At 44.4% G+C, this 27,367-nt stretch overlaps 1 protein-coding gene across 1 annotated transcript in view; it reads right to left on the reverse strand.

The window, feature by feature from the left end:
- trrap (transformation/transcription domain-associated protein) overlaps positions 1 to 27,367 on the reverse strand; it is a 78,337-nt gene that overhangs the window by 16,462 nt on the left and 34,508 nt on the right. Inside the window, 17 exon segments of the mRNA XM_065002508.1 lie at positions 720 to 881; positions 4,240 to 4,441; positions 6,988 to 7,088; positions 7,469 to 7,615; positions 10,436 to 10,554; positions 11,331 to 11,526; positions 14,208 to 14,399; positions 15,700 to 15,835; positions 17,315 to 17,427; positions 17,825 to 17,962; positions 19,564 to 19,854; positions 20,896 to 21,015; positions 21,378 to 21,524; positions 21,916 to 22,095; positions 22,619 to 22,832; positions 23,798 to 23,919; positions 24,162 to 24,361. Of these exon segments, the coding sequence (XP_064858580.1) occupies positions 720 to 881; positions 4,240 to 4,441; positions 6,988 to 7,088; positions 7,469 to 7,615; positions 10,436 to 10,554; positions 11,331 to 11,526; positions 14,208 to 14,399; positions 15,700 to 15,835; positions 17,315 to 17,427; positions 17,825 to 17,962; positions 19,564 to 19,854; positions 20,896 to 21,015; positions 21,378 to 21,524; positions 21,916 to 22,095; positions 22,619 to 22,832; positions 23,798 to 23,919; positions 24,162 to 24,361 (2,780 nt within the window).

Here is a 27,367-nt window from a genome sequence, read left to right on the forward strand (position 1 = left end):
GCTCTGTTCCTGCACTGCGGATGAGTTTGATATTAACTTAATATTCATTCCTTCTATAAATAATTGAAAAGGGCTCACTGGAGGAAGGGGAAGCCAATACATGAGGAGAGGAATCTGAATGGTTAATTTGATAAATAGAAAGTGCTGGAGAGAGGCCACTCTGGCACTGAGTGCTGTTAATCCATCTCGATTAGGCTGATGTGCCTGCGCGCGCACACACACACACACACACACACACACACCTGTCCACTCAGTATTTACAGACGGACAGATGCAAGGCCAGATACAGATGGGGGAACATTTACATTTAGGAGAGGAGGATAGGAGGGCTGAGTGCTTGTAGTACAGAAAGGTCCTTAGCTTGTCCGTCCCTGGTACAGGAAAGTTGAGAAACAAAATAAAAAACGAGGACCAAGGCACTTTTTATAGAATTAAAATATGAAGAGTGCCTTGGTGCTCCTTGTTTTTTTTGTTGACCAATTAACCAATTAACCCTTTGCCAAAGAGCACCAATCTAATAAGACCTATGGAGCAGCAATGCTTCCCTTCCTTTGTTCTACTCTAGAATTTTAACAGACTGTGCTGTAGACAGATGGGCTTATTCTATGGACGGGAGGTGGGTACAGGCGTAGAATCACATATTACAACTTCATTGAATAGGATCTCTGTGGGTACGGGTGTTGTGAGTGGTCACAGGTGTGCTGTAGGTACTGACGTACCTGGCTGATGAGGTTGAGCAGGGGTTTGCCCTCTGACCCCACCAGGCAGGTCAGGAGCTGTGGTATCCATGCCAACCACTGGATGGGCGGCACCCCGATGCAGTACTTGTCCACAGCATCCGCCAGGGTGTTCTTGTCATCAAAGCTCAGCAGCCACAGCACCTGGGAATGGGGGGCAGGAGAGAGAACAGTGACACCGTTAGAGGGAGGTTGCTGGCGAGCTCAGGCAGCATGGACACAAATTACATCAACATTTCAAATGGTGACTAAAGGGCTTAATTGTCTGTAATATCATCACCAGACCATCTCTGGAGCTCAGATCAGCGGCACACATGAACAGTGAGAGGGAGGTTGCGTTCCTGGCAAGCTTTAGCCGCTTTGAGAAGGGGAGGAGTGGGTCACAGAGCAGGTGAACTCCCTCCTGGGGGCTGTTGATGGAGACATTAACCCCCCCACCCCCTATCAGCCAGCCAGCTAGGCCACACAGCTTGTGTATAATTACTGATAATCACTGGACATCTCTGCTCATCCATCAGGCTCTAAACGCTGCCAGGACCAGACCCAAGATGTGTCCCAAACAGAAAGCTATTTCCTATATAGTGCACTACTTTTGAAAAGTAGTGCACAATAGAGGGAGCCATTTGGGACACATCCCCGGTTACTGAGCCCTGGCCAGCCATCTCCTCTCTCCATACAATAGCAAGGGCAACATACACACCCCCCCACCCCCCTTGTGTGAGAGTGCACTGTTTAATGTTCTCCCCCCAGAAACACCAGCCCAGAGGAAATGGAAGCTAATGGCCCTGATTATTTCTGTAAGAGCTGATTATAGTACTTGTGTGACGGCCAATATTCACAGCTAATACTGGAGAGGGAGAGACTTTTGTCCCGTTTCTCATTTTTACTACAGGTGAAAGAGTCAGGGGATAGTCATGTTAATGATGCCCTACTGCCCATTTAGTGTTTTCTATGCTGCTGTCCAATGTCCACCATCACACAAGAAGGATCCAATTACAGCATCTTACCTGGACATATTTCTACAACACAGAGCAGAAGATTCAACACCCCCCTGCAATAGCTTTGCTGTAGGACTATTAGCTACAACAGCCCATCCCCGTTTCTGGTACCACAGTCAGCTAGGTCATGACCTCCAGAGAGCGCATCAAAGGATCAGAGTGTGTACTACTGATTGGTCTGGTTGTTGGTGATGGTCAGTCTAAAGCAGAGGGGGAATTGGGGTGGCTGGTGAACTTGTATTCAGTCATTTTAGAGTGCAGCGTGAGATTGACCCTCTAGAGCAGGGTTCCCCAACTGGCATACCAATATTTTATGTGGTTCATTTTATTTGACTGCCAGGTTTCCTGAGAATTAATGAATATATATAGTGTAGAAAACATTAAGGACACCTACCTAATATTGAGTTGCCCCCCCCCCAGTTTAACCTGTACCCTCCCCTTTATCTACACTGATTAAAGTGGATTTAACAAGTGACATTGATAAGGGATCATAGCTTTAACATTCATTCATCTGGTCTGTTTCCTTAATGTTTTGTACACTCAGTGTGTGTGCATACACATACAACAAAAATAACAACATGTAAAGGGTAGGCAACACATCTTCTACCCTGATCCTCAACACAGGGCCCCCTCAGGGGGTGTGTGCTTAGTCCCCTCCTGTACTCCCCGTTAACCCACGGGTGCGTGGCCAAGAAGGACTCCAACACCATCATTAAGTTTGTAGATGACAACGATGGTAGCCCTGATCAGACAACGATGGGACAGCCTATAGGTAGGTCAGAGACCTGGCCGCATGGTGCTAGGACAACCACCTCTCCCTCAATGTGAGCAAGACAAAAAGGAGCTGATCGTGGACTACAGGAAAAGGAGGGCAGAACACGCCCCCACTCACAGCAACGGGGCTGTAGTGGAGCGGGTCGAGAGCTTCAAGTTCCTTGGTGTCCACCTCATCAACAAACTATCATGGTCCAAACACACCAAGACAGTCGTGAAGAGGGCACGACAACTCCTATTCCCCCTCAGGAGACTGAATTTGGCATGGGCATCCTCAAAAAAGTTCCACAGCTGCACCACCGAGAGCATCCTGACCGGTTGCATCACCGCCCGCTATGGCAACTGCTCAGCATTCAACCATAACGTGCTACAGAGGGTAGTGCGTAGGGCCCAGTACATCACTGGGGCCAAGTTTCCTGACAGCTATAACAGGCCACATGGTGGGGTTATGGTATGGGCAGGCATATGCTACGGATAACGAACACAATTGCATTTTTTTTTTTCCTATGGCAATTTGAATGCACAGAGGTACCGTGACGAGATCCTGAAGCCCATTGTCGTGCCATTCATCTGCCGCCATCAGCTCATCTTTCAGCATGATAATGCATGGCTCCATGTTGCAAGGATCTGTACACAATTCCTGGAAGCGGGAAATGTCCCAGTTCTTCCACGGCTTGCATACTCAGACATGTCACCTATTGAGCATGTTTGGAATGCTCTGGATCGACGTGTACGACATGTTCCAGTTCCCACCAATAGAGGAACTTCGCACAGCCATTGAAGAGGATTGGGACAACATACTAAAATCAACAGCCTGTTCAACTCTATGTAAAGGAAGTGTCTCGCACTGCATGAGGTAAATGGTGTTCACAGCAGATACTGACTGGTTTTCTGATCCATGCCAAACTTATTTTTTTTAAGGCATCTGTGGTCATTCCCAGTCATGTGAAATTGATAGATTAGGGCCTAATGAATTCATTTCAAATGACTGATTTCCAAATACTAAAATTGTTGCATGTTGGGGGGCAAATCAGCTCTAAGTTCCAAAATATTCCCACGCATAATAGAGAGATACATGTACTCATACACAAATGTATGCAAGGTTAGAAATTATTACGTTTTAGACAAATATTATATCTGTTGTTTCGGCTTCTGGCAGTCAATTTGCAGTCTACAAATTATTTGTTGATATGTTCCGACCCCCTGACCATCCACTCAAGAAAATAAAAAATTGTCCTCAGACCGAATCTAGTTGATAATCCCTTCCCTAGAGAAAAGGAGACTATAGTAGTGATTGGTGGTGAAGAATAGATGGTGTTTCTTTGACATAGGTGCACCACGCAAACAATCAGAAAGAGGTTGTGCTTTCTCTAAATACTCCATTTCGAGAACCTATTTACAGCCCAGTGGAGTCTAAATTATGTCTAAATGAAAATAACTCCTACACACTGATAACCATTTGTGGGTTTAAGTTCACACCTGCTTTCCTGTTCATCCGTATGAGACCTTCACAGGTGAAGTTGCAAGGCAAGCAAATAAACGTACTTCTAGCATTTTCACCATTTGTGATCCATAATATTAGCAGTTGCTTACACCAAATGATGGCATGCTAGAGCCATGTACTTCACAGAAGCTGGAAGGTTACTAGTAGCTGTTCCTCATGAGGCATAGAACTCCAGCTCATCTATATGTGCTTGGATCACACGAGCAGAACTCCATCTCTAACCCACCTTGGCCAGGTACTTGCGTGACTTGCTCTCGTTCTGATGTCGGCAGGCATGCAAATAGCAGGTGAGGGCGGAGACACCCAGGTGCAGCTGGCGCTCCTTAACGAAGATGTTCTCCAGGTAGTCCCCCCACATGGCCCAGGCCTTCACCAGGACATCATGCATCTGGACCGCTGCCGAGAACGCCTTGTTGGCCTCCTCTGACCTGGAGAGGGGGAGTAATGAAGAGTGAGTAAGGGAGAATAGAGGAGAAAGAGGGGGGGAAATGGGAAGATAAGGAGAAAGAGGGGGATGGGGATATGGAGAGGAAGAGAGAATAGAGGGGAGAGTACATTGAGAGAGAATAGAGGGGGATGAAGGATGTAGCAAAATCAAATCAAATTTTATTTATCACATACACATGGTTAGCAGATGTTAATGCGAGAGTAGCGAAATGCTTGTGCTTCTAGTTCCGACAATGCAGTAATAACCAACAAGTAATCTAACTAACAATTCCAAAATAACTCCTACACACTGATAACCATTTGTGGGTTTAAGATTGGGAAACGGTAGAGTACGGCAGAGAGCGAGGATAGTGTTAAAATTATATTTCGAATATGTATATCAATAGCGATCAGTTTTAAAACTTCCCCTCATCGGCAAGGCTCTCCTCCCATTATTACGGCTAGCGCTAGAAAGTAACATGACTACATCAGTGAAGGTCTAGAGCGTTTAATGTTGTGGAGTATGTCAGAGCCAGCCACACAGTACTACAGCAGCTTAACAGCGTCGCAACATTTCATCAACGTCACAAAGCAGGTAATGGCTCCGTATACTGGAATAAACTTTAACCCAGAAGAGGATTCTTGATCCTGCTTTCAGAATCTGGAACTCACGGCTCAAGTGTTCAGCTCCAGTTTATAGCTGAAAATACCAAGAAGAGCGAGGGAGACCGACAAGGTGGAACCTGGCAGAGACCTACGTTTGAATGTTGTTTATGCTGAAAAATATGTACAGTCATCAACCACTTTCAACGCATCCTCCTCCCACCTAAGACATAAACATTTGAATAATTTTACAACCAATTCAGGACTTGATTAAGGAATAAGGGGCAAGGCACCCCATAAAAAAATAAACATCTGCCCCTTAGTCAAAATAAAAACACTTGTCTGTAAACAAAACAAGAGCTCAACAGGACTTAGTCAAACAACCTTTCCCCACCATTTTGGGAGAGGTTTCAAACAGCGAGGAGAAAGCACACCTGCTTTAAAATGGCTCGCGGGCCAATCAATTATAAAGGGTTACTATAACAACATATTTGGCATTGCCATAAAGGAACATGGAGGCTGATTGCTGTGGGAGTCTAAACCAGGCCCCTCCAGACATACTTTATGTGCTCGTCACATTGGCCGTGTCAAAGTACATAAACAGTTTCTCCTCAGCGGGAGTGGAGTAGAGGGGGAGAAACGCCCAGAGTGTCAAGTCACACACAGATACACCACTTAACTGTACGCCCCAACTGTCTACCCCAGGCCCAAACCCCAGGCCCAAAGCGGTTCATACTCCCGCAGAGTGAGTGTGTGTGTGTGTTTGTAATGACTGCGTTGGGTCCCTACTGCTGAGGTTAGGCTAAGTTCTGCTGATACCAGAGATTCCAGTAAATTGCCAGCGAGTTAATTATTTGGGTGTGGATATTTAATAAGCTATCCCCCATTTTTATTTCACCCCCGCGGGGAGCCGTCATGTCAGGGCTGATGAGGAGAGTGGGCACTGAAGGGTGAGGGGGAAAGTGGGTTGTGTGTGGATGTGTGATTTGGGAAGGGCATAGAGAGGGTTGTGTGTCGGTGTGTGTGTGCATGTTTATTTGTGTGTGCGGGTATGTGAGATTGGGGAAGGGAACAGAGGCATGTGTGTTTGCTCTGCAGGCACCCCCTGTAGTGAGAACGTAGTGTAGACACAGGCGTGTGTGTGTTTGCTCTGCAGGCACCCCCTGTAGTGAGAACGTAGTGTAGACACAGGCGTGTGTGTGTTTGCTCTGCAGGCACCCCCTGTAGTGAGAACGTAGTGTAGACACAGGCGTGTGTGTGTGTTTGCTCTGCAGGCACCCCCTGCAGTGAGAACGTAGTGTAGACACAGGCGTGTGTGTTTGCTCTGCAGGCACCCCCTGCAGTGAGAACGTAGTGTAGACACGGGTGTATGTGTGTGTTTGCTTTGCAGGCACCCCCTGCAGTGAGAACGTAGTGTAGACACGGGTGTATGTGTGTGTTTGCTTTGCAGGCACCCCCTGCAGTGAGAACGTAGTGTAGACACGGGCGTGTGTGTGTGTTTGCTCTGCAGGCACCCCATGCAGTGAGAACGCAGTGTAGACACAGGCGTGTGTGTTTGCTCTGCAGGCACCCCCTGCAGTGAGAACGTAGTGTAGACACGGGTGTATGTGTGCGTTTGCTTTGCAGGCACCCCCTGCAGTGAGAACGTAGTGTAGACACGGGTGTATGTGTGTGTTTGCTTTGCAGGCACCCCCTGCAGTGAGAACGTAGTGTAGACACGGGTGTATGTGTGTGTTTGCTTTGCAGGCACCCCCTGCAGTGAGAACGTAGTGTAGACACGGGCGTGTGTTGAGGACACGGGTAGAAATAAGAGTCTGAGATTAGAACCTGAGTCCGTCACCAAGTCAACCTGAAGAGCTCATTCATACACTCAGACAGTCATACTCATACAGTCATACACTCAGACAGTCATACATCACTTGTAAGTGTCTAGAGGAGTACATACTTGTTGATCTGAGCCAGGAACATGCCTTTGAGAGCGTAGAACTCAGCGGTCATCTCCTTGGTGAAGTACTTCAGGTTGGTTGACTCTATCACCTCCAGACCCTGCAGAGGGAGATGAAAACAACTTTGTTCACCAAATATACTCAGTCACTATTTAGAAAGTGAATTTCAATAAGCGTTCTTTCATCATTTAAGATCATGTATTTCAAAAGGCATTGAAGTGAAGTCTTCAATGGTGTTTTTAAAAATGGGGGAAAAAAACTTCAGACAGGGGAACATTTATCAGATAAAAAAAAAAGTCTTATCATCATCACTAAAACATACTTCATGTAATAATATATTCCATTTAGCAGATGCTTTTATCCAAAGCGACTTAGTCAGGCACACATGTACAAACAGGTGGTCCCGGGGATTGAACCCTCTACGCTGGCGTTGCAAGCGTCATGCTCTACCAACTGAGCTCCAAATGACCACTTCCTCACCTGCATACACTCGTTCTTGCCCATGACCCCTGCCAGCTGCAGGTAACATTTGACCTGCTGGCGGATCTTCTGGAAGCAGTCTATGATGGGCACCGTGGGGATGGTGTGGATACGACTCAGGATGTCCAGAGACACGTTCACAAGACCCTGAGGGGAAACATACAGGTTCATAACATTAAAAATAGTAATAACATTATAATACAGTGCCTTCAGTCAGTACTTTATCCACAGTGTTACTAAGTGGGATTAAAAATACATTTAATTGTAATTTATGGTCATCGATCTACACAAAATACTCCAGTGTCAAAGTGGAAGGAAATGTTGAATATTGATTAGATAAGTATTTCAACCCCAATCACCTTTGGCAGCGATTACAGCTGTGAGTCTTTCTGGGTAAGTCTAAGAGCTTTGCACACCTTTTAAAACTCTTCAAGCGCTCAAGTTGGTTATTGATCATTGCTAGACAGCCATTTTCAAGTCTTGTCATAGATTGTCAAGTTGATTTAATTAAGTCAACTGTAACTAGGCCACTCAGGAACAGTCAATGTCATCTTGGTTTATGTTATTGTCCTGCTGAAAGGTGAATTAGTCTTCCAGTGTTTGTTGGAAAGCAGACAACCAGGTTTTCCTCTGGGATTTTGGCTGTAATTCCATTTTATCCTAAAAACTCCTTTCAAACAAGCGTAAAGATATAAATAGTGGTACTCAGTGAAGTATTGCATTGGATTTGCCTCAAACAATTCTTTGTATTCAGCATAAAATGTAGTATTAGTTACGTGCCTTGTTGCAAACAGGATGCATGTTTTGAAATATTTTTTATTCTGTACAGGCTTCCTTTTCACTCTGTCATTTAGGTTAGTATTGTGGAGTATCTACAATGTTGATCCATCCTCAGTTTTCACATCACAGCCATTGTAATAGTTTTAAAATCACCATTGGACTCTGGTTTTCTTCCTATCCGGCAACGGAGTTTGGAAAGACGCCTATATCTTTGTAGTGACTGGGTGTGATACACCACTAAAGCCTGATTATTAACTTCACCGTGCTCCAAGGGAAATTCAAATGTCTATTTTACATTTTTTATTTTATTTTATTTTTTACATATTTACCAATCCGTGCCCTTCTTGAAAGGCATTGGAAAATCTCCCTGGTCTTTGTTGTGAAATCTGTGCTTAAAATTCATGACTCGATTGAGGGACCTTACAGATAATTGGTCTGTAAGGTCCCTCAGAAATAATGTTAACCACTATTATTGAACACAGAATTAGGGCTGGGCAATTCACAATATACCATGTGTACAAAACATTAGGTACGCCTGCTCTTTCCATGACAGACTGACAAGATAAATCCAGGTGAAAGCTATAATCTCTTATTGATGTCACTTGTTAAATCCACTTCAGTGTAGATGAAGGGGAAGAGACAGGTTGAAGAAGGATTTTTAAGCCTTGAGACAGGTATTGTGTATGTGTGCCATTCAGAGGTTGAGTGAGCAAGACAAAAGATGTAAGTGCCTTTGAACGGGGCATGGTAGTGTCAAGAACTACAACGCTGCTGGGGTTTTCACGCAAAACAGTTTCCCGTGTGTGTCAAGAATGGTCCACCACCCAAAGGACATCCAGACAACTTGACAACTGTCAGAAGCATTGGAGTCAACATGGGCCAGTATCCCTGCGGAACGCTTTTAACACCTTGTAGAGTCCATGTCCCGACAAATTGAGGCTGTTCTGAGGGCAAAAGTGGGTGCAACTCAATATGTGTAATGTGTTAATGTTTTCTACAGTCAGTGTTACCCTCAATTTTTTGTTTGTTTTTAAATCTCTGAATAAGCTTTGTAGTTCAATTAAAAGATCACTACACCACATTTCAAAAAGTCAGGAATAATCTAATGAATTCAGGGCTTCTAAAATGATACAAAGGCTAAACATAAGCCTTCCACAACCGTAAGACCCATGAATAAAATTACCTAAATAGTTTTACCTGCTTTATTTTGCAAAAATCACTTCAGTCTTTCAAGTCTATGAAAATTCCCCTTTTGTTACAAATGTAACCAGAACCATGCACATCCACCAATAATGACCAACCATTAACAGGTCTCATTAACAATCTCTCAAGCCCTCACGCTAGTGAGTAAAGCCAGTTAAAATGTATATTTCAAGTCTAGCCAACTTGGATGTATTTGCTTGCTAACAAGGTAGAAGAGTTGACCGGTTATGAATAAACGCTCGTCTCCCAACTGGAAATCAAGTGGCTTACCTGGAGAAAAATCACCCTACTTCTCAGAATGAGAACGATATGACAATTCCATAGAAAAAGTAAAGTTATGCACATTGCACAATTATAAAACACAAACTAGACATAAGTCTGTGGCTAAAATGCTGCTGGGGTACTGCAATGCCGTGCGCGACTGAAACTGAGCATTCATTTTCCACAACGATTTTGACTCCTGAATTTATTTAGGCTTGCCATAACAAAGGGCTTGAACACTTTTTGACACAAGATGTTTCAGCTTTTCATTTAATTAATTTGTAATACAAAATCTAAAAACAGAATTCTACTTTGACATTATGGGATACTCTGTCACTCAGTGACAAAATCTCTAAATTCAGACTAACAACAAAATGGGGAAAAAGTAGAGTGGTGTGAATACTTTGAAGGCACTGTATGTGCCATTTAGTAGATGCTTTTATCCAAAGCTCATGCATGCATACATTTTTTTGTATGGGTGGCCCGTGGGAATCGAACCCACGATCCTTGGCATTGCAAGCACCATGCTCTACCAACTGAGCCACACAGGAGTTGGAAACAATTCAATTCATAAATTGGAAAACCTTCAAAAGAATGGGACATTTTTATTTTCAATGCTCTAATCTAATCTTTCATTTCCAGATTTGGCAACTGAAATAAATCCAACCCTGGTGAACACGTAATCTTGGCAGATAGTGATTTATCACACAGTGAGCATGGTACCTGTTTGCGTCCTATCTTGCCATATTGGATGATGGCAGAGGCGGAGGCGTGGACCCCCAGCATGGCATTGCTGGTGTTGGGGTCGTGCTGCGTGTTGGTCTCATACGCCGTCACGATGGCTGGGATAGGAAGGAGGAGAGAACAAGATGTCACTACAGTCCAGTCAGTGTAGAGTAGAGTGAGCTCCATATTATTGAGCTTGACTATGTAACAAAGTTCATTTGGATGAAAGCATTAGAAATATAACTAAGGATGAATATTAAAAGACAATGATGTCTCATGTTCTCTCGAGTTTTGTAGTTACACCAGTCATCATAGCTGTAGTAGTTTCATAGCAGCACTAAAGCTGCCACAGACATCTTTCAGGATGCTAAGTCTGAATGGTTTCAAAGTCACTGCAGGACAACGCCTGGCACCACAGCGTGTGTCATGTTGTAGAAGACACAGACAACAACGAGACCAGATTTTTAAATTGACTCAACTCTCCCTTTATTTACCATGTCTCCTCATCTTCTACCTCCAATTTGTTCCATCTTTCCCCTCTTTGTTTTTTGTACTGTTCTTTCCTTCCTCTTGTCCTTTTCATATCCACTCCTCATTCCTCCCCCTCTTTGCCACAGAGTTTCATCTCTTCTTATCTCCAGCTCTTTCCCTCCCTCCAACTTAGTCTGTGCTGTCATGCAGTCCCTTGGCATTGCTTTCCCCCCCCTCTACCTCTCTTTCCCACTCACTGTCTGTCTGTCTCTCCCCCTCGCGTGTGTGTGTGTGTGTCATGCAGAGTAAACAAGTCATTTAGAGAGCTGACATTTGGGATGGTAGAGAGCCTGAGGGGTTCAGCTCACTATGGCCTTTTAGAGACGTCCCCATTGTGAGTAGCGATAGGTGTGAGTCCTACCCTGGTAGTGGTGCTGCCGCCACATGAAGATGCTGCTCCAGTGGGAGAGGTCGTCAGAGACGATGGGCAGCCTGTTCCTCCAGGTCTTCACCACAGTTTTCATGTCGTGGAGGCTGGTGTTACGGCCCAGGTTAGCTGGCTGCAGTCCAGCGTTGATCTGGGCCGCCTCCTGGAGCTCGATGATCTGCTGGGCAGCCTGGTTGGGGAGGAGAGGGGTGGGAAAGTTTAAGGGTTTTGAGAGAATGGAGGAATGGAGAGAGAGAAGGGGAGGAGATGAAGAAAGAATGAGTGTGGAGAACAGTGGTGACAGGAAATAATTGGAAAGAGAGCGCGAGACAGAGAGAGCGCGCGAGACAGAGGGCCAGGGTAAACAGAGAAAGAGAAGGAGGGGTACAGAAGATGGAGGGATGAGACTTGGCAGGGTTTCTGTTCTTTCTCTATGACAGTAAGAAAGGCAGGATGTCCAGGCCAATTCCAAAGCCATTAGCCCACTGTATTACAGGCTTATGATGACTATTGGAAAAACTTTCTCTGAAATGAGGTCCGAGAAGCAAACACCTGATAGTTGAAAAGCCACTTTGATCCATCTATTTACCTTCAGGGACAGGACATCATATTAAGGCTAGGGCTGGTGACAGGGACAGGACATCATTAAGGCTAGGGCTGGTGGCAGGGACAGAACATCATTAAGGCTAGGGCTGGTGGCAGGGACAGAACATCATTAAGGCTAGGGCTGGTGACAGAACATCATATTAAGGCTAGGGCTGGTGGCAGGGACAGAACATCATTAAGGCTAGGGCTGGTGACAGAACATCATATTAAGGCTAGCGCTGGTGGCAGGGACAGAACATCATTAAGGCTAGGGCTGGTGACAGAACATCATATTAAGGCTAGCGCTGGTGGCAGGGACAGAACATCATATTAAGGCTAGGGCTGGTGGCAGGGACAGAACGTCATATTAAGGCTAGGGCTGGTGGCAGGGACAGAACGTCATATTAAGGCTAGGGCTGGTGACAGAACATCATTAAGGCTAGGGCTGGTGGCAGGGACAGAACGTCATATTAAGGCTAGGGCTGGTGACAGAACATCATTAAGGCTAGGGCTGGTGACAGAACATCATATTAAGGCTAGCGCTGGTGGCAGGGACAGAACATCATTAAGGCTAGGGCTGGTGACAGGGACAGAACATCATATTAAGGTTAGGGCTGGTGGCAGGGACAGAACATCATTAAGGCTAGGGCTGGTGACAGGGACAGAACATCATTAAGGCTAGGGCTGGTGGCAGAAAATCATATTAAGGCCAGGGCTGGTGGCAGGGACAGAACATCATATTAAGGCTAGGGCTGGTGGCAGGGACAGAACATCATATTAAGGCTAGGGCTGGTGACAGGGACAGAACATCATTAAGGCTAGGGCTGGTGGCAGGGACAGAACATCATATTAAGGCTAGGGCTGGTGGCAGGGACAGAACATCATTAAGGCTAGGGCTGGTGACAGGAACAGAACATCATTAAGGCTAGGGCTGGTGACAGAACATCATATTAAGGCTAGGGCTGGTGGCAGGGACAGAACATCATATTAAGGCTAGGGCTGGTGGCAGGGACAGAACATCATATTAAGGCTAGGGCTGGTGGCAGGGACAGAACATCATATTACTTTAATGGCTAATCACTTCTTTCAGACAAAGACTAAAATGTATGGAGTCTCCATTCTGAAGGGTCTAATTTATTTGTTCTATTTAACCAGGTAGGTTGACTGAGAACACATTCTCATTTACAGCAACGACCTGGGGAATAGTTACAGGGAAGAGGGGATGAATGAGACAATTGGAAGCTGGGGATGATTAGGTGAATGATGGTATGAAGGCCAGACTGGGGATTTAGCCAGGACACCCCTACAATAAGTGCCATGGGATCTTTAGTGAGTACAGAGAGTCTAAACCGGGATATGAAATGCTGTTGAGCTGCTAGAATCTACACACGAATGACGATCAATCATTTTCATCAACCCATCAATCAAGATTAATACTAAAGCCAACGATCAATATAGCTGGTGTAAATTCATTGGAAAGTCCTTTATTTTGATGGCTTGATTCCGAATGCTGTTTGATTCTAGTTATTTACCTGCAGAAAGCCTTTGTTTTAGAGGCTCTCCGGGCTTTAAGTGTATGGTACTGAAATAAAGATTTACGACTGCTGAGTTCACTAAGCAGGAAAGAAAAGTTGTTTTCCTGCTTTTATAATGAATGGGACCACAGACAAATGAATGTAGCACCACGCAATTCAAATAGCTGCCTTCAAAAGAGAAATGTCCTGAATCGGTCTGTGGACCGACCAAATCAAATCACCAGAAACAAAATAAATTGGGCAGTACAATATTCTCACAATTATCTGTTAATATCAGCTGATGGCACATTTATAACCTTCATTTTGGAGTGGCCATTCATCATGCAAATGTAATTTTGTAACAGGTATTTATTCAAACACTATCTGATGAGGGGGAAGCAATTACAGACAGTCTAAAGTTACTGCCTCGGTCTCGCTACTTTCTGTCTCCATTTTTCTTTTCCTCTCACTCCCTCTCCTCTTTCGTCCATTTTATTTCACTCCTCTTTCTTTTCCTCCTTCTCAGTCTGTCTCACTCCATTATCTCCCTCCCTCTTGTTTTTATTGCACTTCCAGGGAAGTGTTTTCCCCTCTTCATTCCCAGAAAACAGATTATCAGTGTTTTCCCCAGTAAATTGGCTGGGATCACTGATCGACTCTTCATTTGGCAATACAGTGATCAAAAGAGATGTGTTCCAGACTTTTATTTCATCTTGATTAAGAATTGAGACAGATTCAGGTGGTGCTTGTGTCTGCCTCCCTCATCTCTTACCTGAAGTAGTGGTGTGTGTACGTGGGACACGATGTGAGGCAGTCTCCTCCACTCCCGTATGGCCAGACTGGAGGCCATCTCCACCAGCCGTTCTATGAAGTTGAGCTGCTGCTCCTCTGGATGGCAGATAGCCAGGTAACCACGGTGCATGTTCACCTTCCACGCCATCTCCTTAGGACAACTCAGCTCCACCTTACAGATTAGAGACAGGTTACACACCCGCACACACATTCGGTGCATATGAGAAAGTAACACGTGAGCCTATTTGGACTGCAATTCTTTGTGTGCATCTCAAGTGAATTACTTCATGCCACTGTCACAAAGCAGCACTCTAACAGGACACAATACACCAGCTGTTCGATTCATTCTCCTCATAATTTTTAAAAGGCCTGAGTGGTTAATGAATAATCAGCCTGACACGGAGGTGAGCAGAGACTATATTGATCAGACCACTGAGTGCATTAACCACAACACTAACAAAAGCCCAATGGGAGCCTGCCTTCTGCGCAGTCAAACCTGGGAAACATTATTAGGTGTGTGTGTGTCTTGGTCTGTGTGTGTTGATGGGGGAGAGAATTACAGCGATCGTTCAATGTGCACTTATCACAGACGAGGGATAGGTGATGAATCTCCCGTAGACAGTGGTGGCCTTATCAGAGGCTGTTTAATTGAAAGCTGGGCCATTCAGATAGACAGACAGAGCCTCACCACAACAGCAGCAGCCTGCTCTACTCTGTCTTCTACCACCGCCACGTAACAAAACACACAACAGATTTTGGGCCAATTAATCACACAGACACGTAAATATTAGATCTATGCAAAACCATGGAGGAACGAGAGAGAGAGAGAGAGAGAGAGAGAGGGGAGCAACCAGTGGAGCACAAACATTGTAATTACAAACCATATTTATTTTCCTTTAAAACTTCAAAAACGTGCATTGTTACAACACTCTACATTTGAAATGTCTATTCTTTTAAAAATTGCGTAATGTTTACAAAATGTTCCTTTGTTTGTTGTCTATTCCATTTGCTTTGGCAATGTAAACATATGTTTCCCATGCCAAGAGACCGAGAAAGAGAGAGACTGAATGTAAGAGGCTGCTAGTTAAAAGGTTTTGCTGGACAGTTTAATGAGATGTCACCTCAGGACAGTGGCTCGTTTCAAAATCTCCTTGAGCGGAAAGCAAGGCAGGAGTATTTGTTATGTGTCAGCTACTATCACGTTCCCTCCTCTACTCTGCTTTAGAAAACACGAGGCTGATAAATTAACCTTCCTAACGACTGCCAAACTACATTTCCACAGCTTTACGAGAGTTCTGGAGCTGGGAACCAGACCTCAGCCGAGTGCGTGTGTCTGTCTGTCTGTCTGTCTGTCTGTCTGTCTGTCTGTCTGTCTGTCTGTCTGTCTGTCTGTCTGTCTGTCTGTCTGTCTGTCTGCGCTTGTGTGGTCTGTGTATAGCCGTGTCAGCGTGTGTGTGTTGGGCATCCCCTACCTGTACCAGCGCTTCCTTCATGGCGCCCCAGTTGGAGACTCTCCAGGCACACTCCAGTACCAGGTAGGGGTTGCTGTTGCCTTTCGACTGGCCGTACTCTGTCAGAGGCTCCCACTGGTTCAACTCTTTAGAACAGCTGCAGAAACAGGGAGGAGAGTTGATATCAAGACGAATACCAGTTCTCATCGACGGGGCTGTAGTGGAACAGGTTGAGAGCGTCAAGTTCCTTGGTGTCCACATCACCAACAAACTATCATGGCCCAAACACACTAAGACAGTCGTGAAGAGGGCTTGACAAAACCTATTCCCCCTCAGGAGACTGAAAAGATTTGGCATGGGTCCTCAGACCCTAAAAAGGTTCCACAGCTGCACCATCGAGAAGATCCTGGTTGAATCACTGCCTAGTATGGCAGCTGCTCGGCCTACCAACCGCAAGGCACTACAGAGGGTAGTGCGTACGGCCCAGTACAGCCTTAAGCTTCCTGCCATCCAGGGTCTCTATACCAGGCGGTGTCAGAGGAAGGCCCTAAAAATTGTCAACGACTCTAGCCACCCTAGTCATAGACTGTTCTCTCTGCTATCGCACAGCAAGCGGTACCGGAGCGCCAAGACGAGGTCCAAAAGGCTTCTTAACAGCTTCTACCCCCAAGCCATAAGACTCCTGAACAGCTAATCAAAGGACTGCCCAGACCCCTCTTTTACACTGCTGATAATCTATGCATTGTCACTAACTACCAACTCTACCTACATGAACATATTACCTCAACTAACCGGTTCCCCCACACCGGTACCCCCTGTATATAGACTCACTTATTTTACTGCTGCTGTTTAATTATTTGTTATTTTTCATAATAACTTCTTAAAGCATTGTTTGTTAAGGGCTTGTAAGTAAGCATTTCACTGTAAGGTATACACCGGATGTATTTGGCACATGTGACAAATAACATTTGAATAATATACACTGAGTGTACAAAACATAAGGAACACCTTCCTAATATTGAGTTGCACTCCCCCTTTTCGCCCTCAGAACAGCCTCAATTCATCAGGGAATGGACTCTACAAGGTGTTGAAAGTGTTCCACAGGGATACTGGCCCATGTTGACTCCAATGCTTCCCACATGTGTATCGGTTGGCTGGATGTCTTTAGGATGGTGGACCATTCTTGATACACGAGGGAAACTGTTGAGCATGGAAAAACCTAACAGCGTTGCAGTTCTTGACACATTCAAACCGGTAATCCTGGCACCTACTACCATACCCTGTTCAAAGGCTCCTAAATATTTTGTCTTGCCAGTTCACCCTCTGAATGGCACACACACACACACAATTCATGGCTCAAGGCTTAAAAATCCTCCCATTCATCTACACTGATTGAAGTGGATTTAATAAGTGCCATCAATAAGGGATCATAGCTTTCACCTGGATTCACCTGGTTAGTCCCATGGAAAGAGGTGTTGATAATGTCATGGAAGGAACATGTAGTTACTTTATACACCATTAATTACATGGCAAATACAAATATTATATAGCAACTGTATAGTTCTGACAGTAATTATGCAGTTATTACACCTACCAGGGATTAACAACTAGACCAGTAAATACATCAGTTATTTACCGTATCCAGTGGTCCTCCCAGAGTTGGTACTCCGGTAAGATGGCAGGAGAGGCGTTGCTCCTCTCGTGTTCCTTCCTGGCTTTTTCCATGGCCTTCTCATAGCTCTCCTGGGCCTGTTGAAGGTAACATAGTAAATAGTCAGTACTACCCAGCTGTGGCCAACTCAGTGGCCTTGTGGATTGAGTGTCCGCCCTAAGATTGGAAGTTGGATCCCCGGCAGAGTCATACCAAATACTGTAAAAATGGGACCTGGTGCATCTCTGCCTTGGACTCGGCATTAAGGAGATAGATTGGGGGCAAGGCCTTGCGATAGACTAGCGCCCTGTCCAGGGGGTGTTGTAAATCACGCTGCCTCATGCTACAGAAACAGGAGATAGGCTTTTGCTCCCATGAGCTGTTCCAGCTCGCACAAGCCAAGGCTACCTACCCAGCTGTAGGCTTTGTAGTCGAAATTGTACAATGTTTACAACATTATCAAATTTGCCAGTGCATCAATCAACAAGACCTCACCTGTTCGAAGAAGCCGTGCTGCTCGTAGGCAATAGCCGTGGAGGTCTCTGGGAACTTGCAGCGTTTCTGCCACAGCCCCGCCCACATGTCCTCCTCCTGCAGTAGAGAGTACAGCTCTGCCAGGGAGTCCAAGATCTCCTATAGGACCACACAGAGTTGGGATCAAGGGTGTACATCTTCCCTTTCAAAGACTATTCCATACACATCTAGATACATGGGCCACCATAAAGGAACTATATTTTATTGTAGTTTGAATCGGATTGATAAGAGGAATAAATCGATGCGAAACAATTAGATTCAATGCACTAACAGTTATTGCATGAAGACATTCATTTTCCAGTCTAAATGGAAATGTGCTGCTCATGGAGCTGGGCCTCTCTGAGCAGGATCAGTCGGAGCTGTGTCAAGTCAAATGGATTTATCATATGCACAGGATACTCGCTGTACATAGTACAATGAAATGCTTTACTCGCAGGTTCACCTCTCGACATGCAACAATAATAGAACAAAAAAAGGTAATAAAAATAGAAGCTTGATGGAATAAAAATAGAATCGAAAGTTGAGCAAGTGTCTGTTATGACTGTTGGGTATGGTTGACAGTTTCTACTATCATGATATAAAATGACAGAGGTACGTCGAACCCTAATCTTCAAGTTAAACCGACATGGTTGTCATAACATAAAGCTACAAAAATGTAAATGCATGTTCTTGAAGAGAATGTGCACATTTCAAGTCAATTTTGTTCCTCCCCCACTAAAATGGTGGGCAAATATCAATCAATCTAATGTTATTTCCAGTATAACGTCACTGCAGATTTAAATCAATCTAATGTTATTTCCAGTATAACGTCACTGCAGATTTAAAATCAATCTAATGTTATTTCCAGTATAACGTCAGTGCAGGTTTAAATCAATCTATTGTTATTTCCAGTATAACGTCAGTGCAGGTTTAAATCAATCTAATGTTATTTCCAGTATAACGTCACTGCAGATTTAAATCAATCTAATGTTATTTCCAGTATAACGTCAGTGCAGGTTTAAATCAATCTAATGTTATTTCCAGTATAATGTCACTGAAGGTTTAAATCAATCAAAAGAAACAATGTTACTGTAGGTATAATTTCCAGTCAATCACGTGCATTGTTATGCCACAAAGATCACCGCAGGTAAAGTTCAGTTCGGAACGATGACATGTTTAAAGGGGGATACTGTTGAAATTCAATTTTAAAATCGCCTAAATTGTAGCAATTTGATTAACACACATTCTACCCATAAAATGGAGACTTGATTTTAGAGTTTAAAAAACAATTTTTTTTTAAGTAGTCCTGATCGTGTCAGTTTCCCTATAAGCTTCAACGATATACTGAAAGCTGTGCTTTCTAGTATGTACAACTAGAGTTTACTGGACAGTGGGCACCGGTGGGTTGTCTTCCAACTCATAAAGCCTGATTGACTATTGCACAAGTCGTCTTACAAGTGAACCGGTTCATGCTACATTTGAATCGGTTTGGAGTTTTGTGGACCGAAGCACTTGCATCTTAAACATTTGAACTGGATTCCAATTCGTATCAATGAATCGTTACATCCCTAGTCAGGATGCAGTGCCTGTCAAGTAGCCATACCCATTTAATGAATGGACAGTACACAAAGGCAATGAATGAAGAAAAAAAGTTACCAAGCTAACAATGTACTCATTTAATAGAACTGAAAGTGAACACGATGACGTCTGTAAACCCGTACCTGTTGTGGTGGAGTGATGCTCTCCTGTTCGTAGAACTCGTTGGTGCTCTGTTTGGGCTTACTGTGAAGGCTGAGGCCCTTCTCAAAGGCCTGCTGTTCCAGCATCAGAGTGGAGCGCAGCCACAGATTGTGAGTCTTCCCCAGGTACTTCAACACACAGGGCCTGATGGGGATAGGGGGCACACACTGGGACATTGCCTCCACGAAGCAGTTGAGGGCACTGGGCTGGCAGTCCCTCTGAGCCTGGTGGCTCCCACTGCACAGGAAAGGACTCATCTCACCTGACAGGGCCTGGGAGGGAGGTGACGTGGGAGGTTGGTTGGGGAGAGGAAAGGAGGGGAAGGAGAGTCAAGGTTAAGAGGACAGATAGAAACACATTATATGGCCAAAAGCATGCAATATTATGCACCACTGAAAACAAGCTAGAACTAATTGGACGCCACCACACTAGCAACCACAGAATAATCATCTAAGAGACAGCTTCAGCAAAAATAATCACTATTTAAATGCTTTGAATAGATTTTTCCTCCAGCAGTCAGTACCCTAAAACCACATGAAGATATTTAGAACCAGATAATCATCAGCCTAAATATGCATCCTATTTAAGTCTTCATCCATGTCCGTCTGTGAGTGACAAACATCATTAAGACGTCTAGTTCTATTTCCAATGCGTCTCAGAAAGTTAATAGCTCAAATCACTTCAAATCAGGAGCCCTTAAATGAGCCTCTTAATACTGGCGGCATCTGGTTCATTAAACTCAGTATGTTATTTCTTCTTACATATTCTGCATAAATGAATGGTTCCTCATTAAGAGGAAATTGCATGTTTTAAGGAAGAAATGGCAGAGCCAAGGTCAGGCTGACTGTCTGCTAACCAACGTGTGTGTTTGTCTTAGAGAGAGCGCACATCTCAGTATCTGTGTGTCTCAGAGTGTGGGGCTGACCAGTCAGGTCAGACCAGAGCCTGTGACCCATGTCGGCCCTGTCCAGGTAAATAATGATGACAGACAATGAGTCACGCCATAGCCTTTGACCTCTATCACGGCATGACAACCAGGGTTTTGACCTGTAAACTTGCACAGAAGGTATAAATAGCTCATATCAACATTGCATATAGAAACATTGCATATAGAAACACCATGAATAGACATTGGAAAATAATTACTATTACAATAGTTCATCTATTTCTAAATGTTGCCCCCTTTTGAACAGGCCCCAATCCAGTTGTGAGCACATTGAATTTACAGTCCATTGTAGCCTGGCCATCTAGTGCCAAACTTATGACCTGGAAGTACAAGACATGTTAATGCACATTGACCTGGCAGTGCTTACGTGTTGCTGTCGGTCAGAGAGGATCTTCCACAGTCGAGGGAACAACTGTACCCAGGTCTTCTCAGCCAAGGGGGTGGAGATGTGACACAGCTGGACCAGGGCGTTCAGCAGCGCCCCCGTCTGACACAGACACAATGACAACACAGGTCAGCATCAGACAAAATTACAATAAGGGGTTAACATCTCACTCTTACAAAACAGCCCTACAGGAATCATTCAGCAAAAATCCCACATTAAAGGTTGTGCAGGAAATACCACAGGATTTTGTGGCTACTTTCCTGTGGAACAACCATCAAGATAAAGGTTCAGGGGTCAACTTATCACCTTCCAAATCTTGTTCCTTAAGGTTCATCCATATAATCGATCAAATGTAGAATGTGTGCTCAAAGCCAAAGTCTTTTTTGCTAAAAGCATGAACTTGACAGTGAGGGCAGGGAGGGTTGATTTTAACTAAAAGGGCAAATGTTGGTGTCATAACTCACCTTGACCTCTCTAAGGGAATCGAGGAACTTGTCGTGGCGGTTGGTGAGCATGTGCAGCTGGTTGCCTGTGTCTTTCTCTGCCTGCTCCTTGTTCTTGGGGATGGCTGTCTGGTCCCCTGGGGCTAGCTCTATGTCGATCTCCACATCCTGGAGGAGAGAGAGGGGGAGAGAGTAGAAGAAGATTGAGGAAAGGAAGAACAGAAGAGGTGGGGGATGCATTTAGTCATTTGTTGGAATATATGCAAAAGCACTTAGTCTTTCCCCTTGGAGAGATGATCATTATGAGATGGGGAGGAAAGGTAAACAGAAAATATTGACTGTTATAGAAATACTGCTATGAATACTGCATCAAATCTGTGGGGGAAACAGTTTGCTGCAGCGGGAAATACAGGTCAACAAAGAGGGAAAACTAGAGATGTTATTCCTCCCCAATAACAAACACACAATGGGATAATGGGTCTTTGTGTGTGTGTGTCAACACATCTCTTAGTGAGTGTGTCCGTGTGACCCTCAGACTCCTGTTGCGCGGCATCCTCACCTCCTCCTTGGTCTCGCTGTTCTCCCTCTCTCTGGGCTCTTGCTTGATGTGGGTTGCCATGGCGAAGGCGGCACGGTCGTGGCTGTCGGCCAGATTGATGACGTTTGTGATGGATGGGAGCATGGAGCCCTGGCAGCTGGTCCCGATGATGCTGTTACGCTCACACACAGCCAGCAGCAGCTAACAGAGAGAAAGTGACACAGAAAAAAAGATCACAGAAATTCAGGTTAACAGTTTCTAGGGGGTCTGAAGCATTATGGAGACACTTCACAAAAAAGGCCGTCTGTAGAGACATTATGGACAAGCTACATCACATACCACTGTATACAATAATTATTTGTGCTAAAACAGGCAGGACATAGTTATATTTCAAAGCTCAAATCAGAAACCTCTTCAAAGGACTTAGTCCTAACTGGAGTATTCAGAAACATGGAGAGCTTGGGACAATAAGGTTCTACCTGTAAAAAGAAAATGGAGATAATTGGCTTTAAAGTTGCGAACCCTCATTGGTTTCAATTTTTATCTTGTGTTCTTTTGAACTTAACATGAATTGGGGATATTTAGAGTACACTGAAAACAGAGAACAAGGCTGTCAACTACATTGACAAAAATGCAGGTAACCGTATAGTCCCAAGCTCTCAAATGTCTCAACTGACATCAAAACAGTCATGACTCGACCCCTCGTCCCAGTACATCTCCTTACCTCTATGCATTGTTTGATCCAGAAGTGGCTGCTCATGGCCTCCCAGTTCTGAGAGCAGCAGATGTAGAGTAGCCTCTCGTAGACACGTCTCTTCATGGAGAGGTCAAACACCTCAAAGAACTTAGCCCTGATCAGAGGCTGGGCGCAACGCAGACCCGACAGAAAGGCTGGCTCCAACTTCGACGTGATGTCACTTCCTGAGAGACTCTCGTCCCTGATTGGACAAAGAGGGTCGAAATGCATCTATGTAACCATTCTTTATATCTAATTGAAAATGGTTTACAACTGCAATTTTATTTTACTTTAACAGTTATTAATGCTAATGCATTTCAGAGCAAGCTCCTTCATAACAATTAAGGTACAAAAGGAGCTAAAAGCATCATGGCAATGAGTGTAGAAGCAATGAAGGTCATTGAAGTAAAACAGCGTAGGATGCAGACAGTTACTTTAACTTAATGTTTAAAAACGGATCACCTTATCTTTAATGATAATCCTAGCGGAATAGTAAAACGGTTAACATCCCACATTAAATGCTGTGTAATAAGCTATGCAATCATTTATAGATCATTCCACAGCCCTGGTGAATGGGCCTCTAGAGTATTTAAAAGAGAGGAAGAGTAATGTCTCAGCAGTGAGTGTATTATACTGAAGCTACTAAACCATCTACTTATTCAGAGATGTCGTCGTGGAGCAGATGCTATGTGGACGGTGATGCGTCAATCATAGTTTTACAGCTTGTTCAAAGTTACGTGACTTACAGAGCAGATCGTCTGTGGACAGGCAGAATGGGAAAAGGGATGGGGCAGTCTTGATGACTGGAGGAGAGGAACGGGGCGTGGTATTTGTGGTTAGAGGCCGAGCCAGGCTGAATAGCAGTGGGCTGAGGAGTCAGTCGCCTTTCGCTTGGCTGCCTCACCCCTCTGCCACCCTTCCCTCACACCATGTGTCCTGTCACTGGAAGACCCTCAAATCCAACCCCCATCATTCTGTCTACCCTATCCCCAACCTCTGTCCCTCCTGCTCAATGGATGAATGGTTTGTGGCGGTGACCTGGCATACTCCTCTCTCTGCACCCGACTCTCTCCTGCCCCCCCCCCCCAATCGATGGGTGAAATAGCGTAGCGGCGCCGAGTATGTTTGCCGTGCATACTCATCCAGGTGATTAATGGGGGTAATTACCTGTAAACGTAATTAACGAGGTCCAGAAATTGGGCGTTTAACTCAAGGTCATCAGGGAAACGCTTCTCTATATAGGTCATCATCTTTACCAGCAGAATGGACTTCTCACGAAGATTGGGCATCTGTGGATGGAAGCGAGAGAGAGAGAGAGAGAGCAGATTGATTCAGTTCATTTATCTTTAGCTCCCCCCTCATTGTCTCTGCTGGACTCAGAGCAAAGACACCTATGTAGATGTGTTTCCTGGTTCCCAGATTGCTTTGCTGGCTAGTTGTTCTTACACAGATCATTAGCAGTGCATGTCCTGGGTTTTCAGTGTTTGCTAAACGGCCAACAGGGAAACATTATGAAAAATGGTCCTCTCACCTGGTTTGCTGCCATGGGGGAGTTGTTCTTAACCCACTCCTCCACGATCTTGACGATGGCGCGGAGGATCTTGGCGTCAGGCGACTTCTCGATGAGCGACGTGAGGATGACTTGGATGAAGTTCTTCCTCATCTCAATGGACATGACGGACAGACGACTCTTCACCAGGTCCAGAGACAGCATCACTAGTTCACTAGTCACTGTGGGGAGAGGTTAGAGGTCATGACATAGAATGTCAATTCACTTAACTGCATTCACTACAAAGTGAGTGTAAAATAGTGTGTTTGTGTTCTTTGACAGTGAACATACAGGTCATTAGAGATCCATTTAAAAAGCCTGATAACATCTCACTATCATTACCGGTCTTAGGAAGAGCAGGGATAGAGGTGCTTGGCTTGGGCTCATTGGCTATGACCAAGAGTAAATGCAGTCTCACTGCAGCAGCACCCAGTGGCCACACAAACACTGCAAGACTGAACATGCAGAAAACAATAAACAGGAGGACCATCAAACCTTTGGAGAAACGGTGCAAGGTAAAAAAAAAAGTCTGTCTCAGCCAGAGGCATCTCACTGCATCTACAACCCAGGAGGGGAATCAGAGCCGTGGTAGATTCCCAGTGAGACCTCTATCATCCCAGTGGATCTGCCAGACCTTCCAGCCATTCACATTGACCTTCCAGCCATTCACTCCCTCTTCTGTATGGGCCAAACAGACCCGAGGTAGGGGGATATCTGAGCTCTGGGTTCTGAGGGGTTTCTGGAGGTGTCCGGAACACACACACACATTGTGATTCGACTGCTACACCCTCTCATCTCAGTGTCACACACAAGGAATTCCAACCGTTTCCAGGGGGTGCTAAGGTCAGCCAGCTGAAATGTCACCCCTGTTTGATGAAGGCTAACTAGGGAAGACTGTATTATAGAACTGGGAGAGCAATAATGGCTGATGACTGGAGGAAATGGAGCAGAGAGCCAGGCAGTGTAAGAAGTAACCGGATGCCATCCCACCTGGGCTGCTGGCGCTGGGTAACACGTCTACTGGGAGACCTGGGACTGGTGGGCCTGAGTATATGGTAAAAGGTGAGTATGTGTGTGTGTTAAGGCTCCAGAGTGCAACCATTTAGTTGCATTTTAAGTCCCATTGACTTGGCTATGCGAGCATCTCATTCAAAACTCCCTATTTTTCAAACAGAGTTATCCTGATTCCTACAATGAACGTGTCTGATCTGCCCCTGTACCTGTTTCGCTGGCGGCTGCTGTGATGAGCGAGCCACTCTCACTCCCTCTCCCTCCTGTGCGCTCTAGAGGGAGAGAAAAATGTGTTCTGATTGCGCAACATTTCAAACGGTAAAATTGTTTTGAAAGCACAATGTTTGTTGGATAGAGGATCCCAGCTTGCTGTAGGTATAAGATGTATTTCTCAATATCGAGTGATTGGCACCGTTTTAAAACTAACGTTTCTTTACGGTTTTAAGATACGCATGCGCGAGTGCATTCTGCAGTGTTTTGTGAGTCAGTGCATACCGGTAGGCCTATATAAGTCACTGGGTAGGCTGTGTTTTGTTGTTGGGACAATTAATTTACTGTTATATTAAATCAATTACACAGCTAACTAGCAGCCATATTATATTTATTTATTAATATAGCAAATGTTTTTTTAATTTCCACTTCCTTAAGAGGTGAATTAGTCCCAAATGAATTAGCCGACAGCAGGCATCATCAACTAGATTCAGCCGCGGGACAACTTTTTCTGAAGAGGATGGTCTGAGGACCGGAAAATACTTACAGATACTTTGTAGACTGAAAGTTGACTGCAAGAAAACAAAACATATATATTTGGCTAAAACATCATTTCTAATCTGCTAACATTTGTATAGATCACATTTAAAAGTGCCTTCAGAAAGTATTCACACCCCTTGACTTTTTCCACATGTTGTAGTGTTACAGGCAGGGGTTGGAACCGGTTCAGCAAAAATAACCAAAAGTTTTTTTTAAAGCATGGTAACCAGTTAACATTATTTTGTGTTCATGACTTATTGTTTTTTTTCTAAGTACAAAAACACAAGACAAGTTCATATTTAAATCTAGCTCCTAAACTTAGTCAGCATTATGTGTAATGTAACAGAGTCATGGTCAAGGGCTAGCTCTGGTCAAACTCTAAGCAAACTCTTTGACGTTTAAAAACATTAAAAGTTCCTCCATAAAAGCAACTCCTCTGTTGGTATAACTGTAGGCCTAACACAGATAATGCATGTCATAGCAAGATGCCCAGCACTTCATGCCCAGCCTTCTCCTCACCCGCAAAATTTCAGTCGTATGTCCAACCCTACACTAGACTTGTCCGTCCAACACGTACATAGCAGCTTGCTAAGGAGTGGGCAAGCTCTATCCATTGGTGAAGTAATGTCAGAGGTTTAAAAAGGAACATTTTTTTTAACGGTTCTGAAGTTTGTTTTGCTGGACGGAACGGGAAAAAAATGCTTCCGTTCAGAACGAAATTCGAAAATAATTTTGGTTCCAACTCCTAGTTAGAGTGAATTTAAAATTGATTAAATTGAGATTGTCACTGGCCTACACACACACACACACACACACACACACACACAATACCCCGTAATGTCAAAGTGGAATTAGGGTTATTTTTTAATGAATTAAAAATCAAAAGCGTAAAGGTCATCAGTCAATAAGTATTCAACCCCTTTGTCATTGGAAGCCTAAATAAGTTCAGGAATAAAAATGTGCTTAACAAGTCACATAATACGTTGCTTGGACTCACTACCTGCAATAGCGTTTAACATTATTTTTTAATTACTTCCTCATCTCTGTACCCCACACATTCAATGATCTGTAAGGTCCCTTAGTTGAGCAGTGAATTTCAAACACAGATTCAACCACAAAGACCAGGGAGGTTTACCAATGTCTCGCAAAGGGCACCTATTGGTAAAAGGGTAAAACATAAAAAAGCAGATATTGAAGATCCCTTTGAGCATGGTGAAGTTATTAATTACACTTTGGATGGTGTATTCATACACCCAGTCACTACAAAGATACAGGTGTCCTTAACTCAGTTGCCGGAGAGGAAAGAAACCGCTCAGGGATTTCACCATAAGGCCAATGAGGACTAAAACAGTTGGAGTTTAATGGCTGGGAAAGGAGAAAACGGAGGATGGATCAACAACATTTTAGTTACTCCACAATACTAACCT

Source organism: Oncorhynchus nerka, linkage group LG16 (assembly GCF_034236695.1).
Source record: "Oncorhynchus nerka isolate Pitt River linkage group LG16, Oner_Uvic_2.0, whole genome shotgun sequence".
In the NCBI taxonomy this organism is placed as follows: domain Eukaryota; kingdom Metazoa; phylum Chordata; class Actinopteri; order Salmoniformes; family Salmonidae; genus Oncorhynchus; species Oncorhynchus nerka.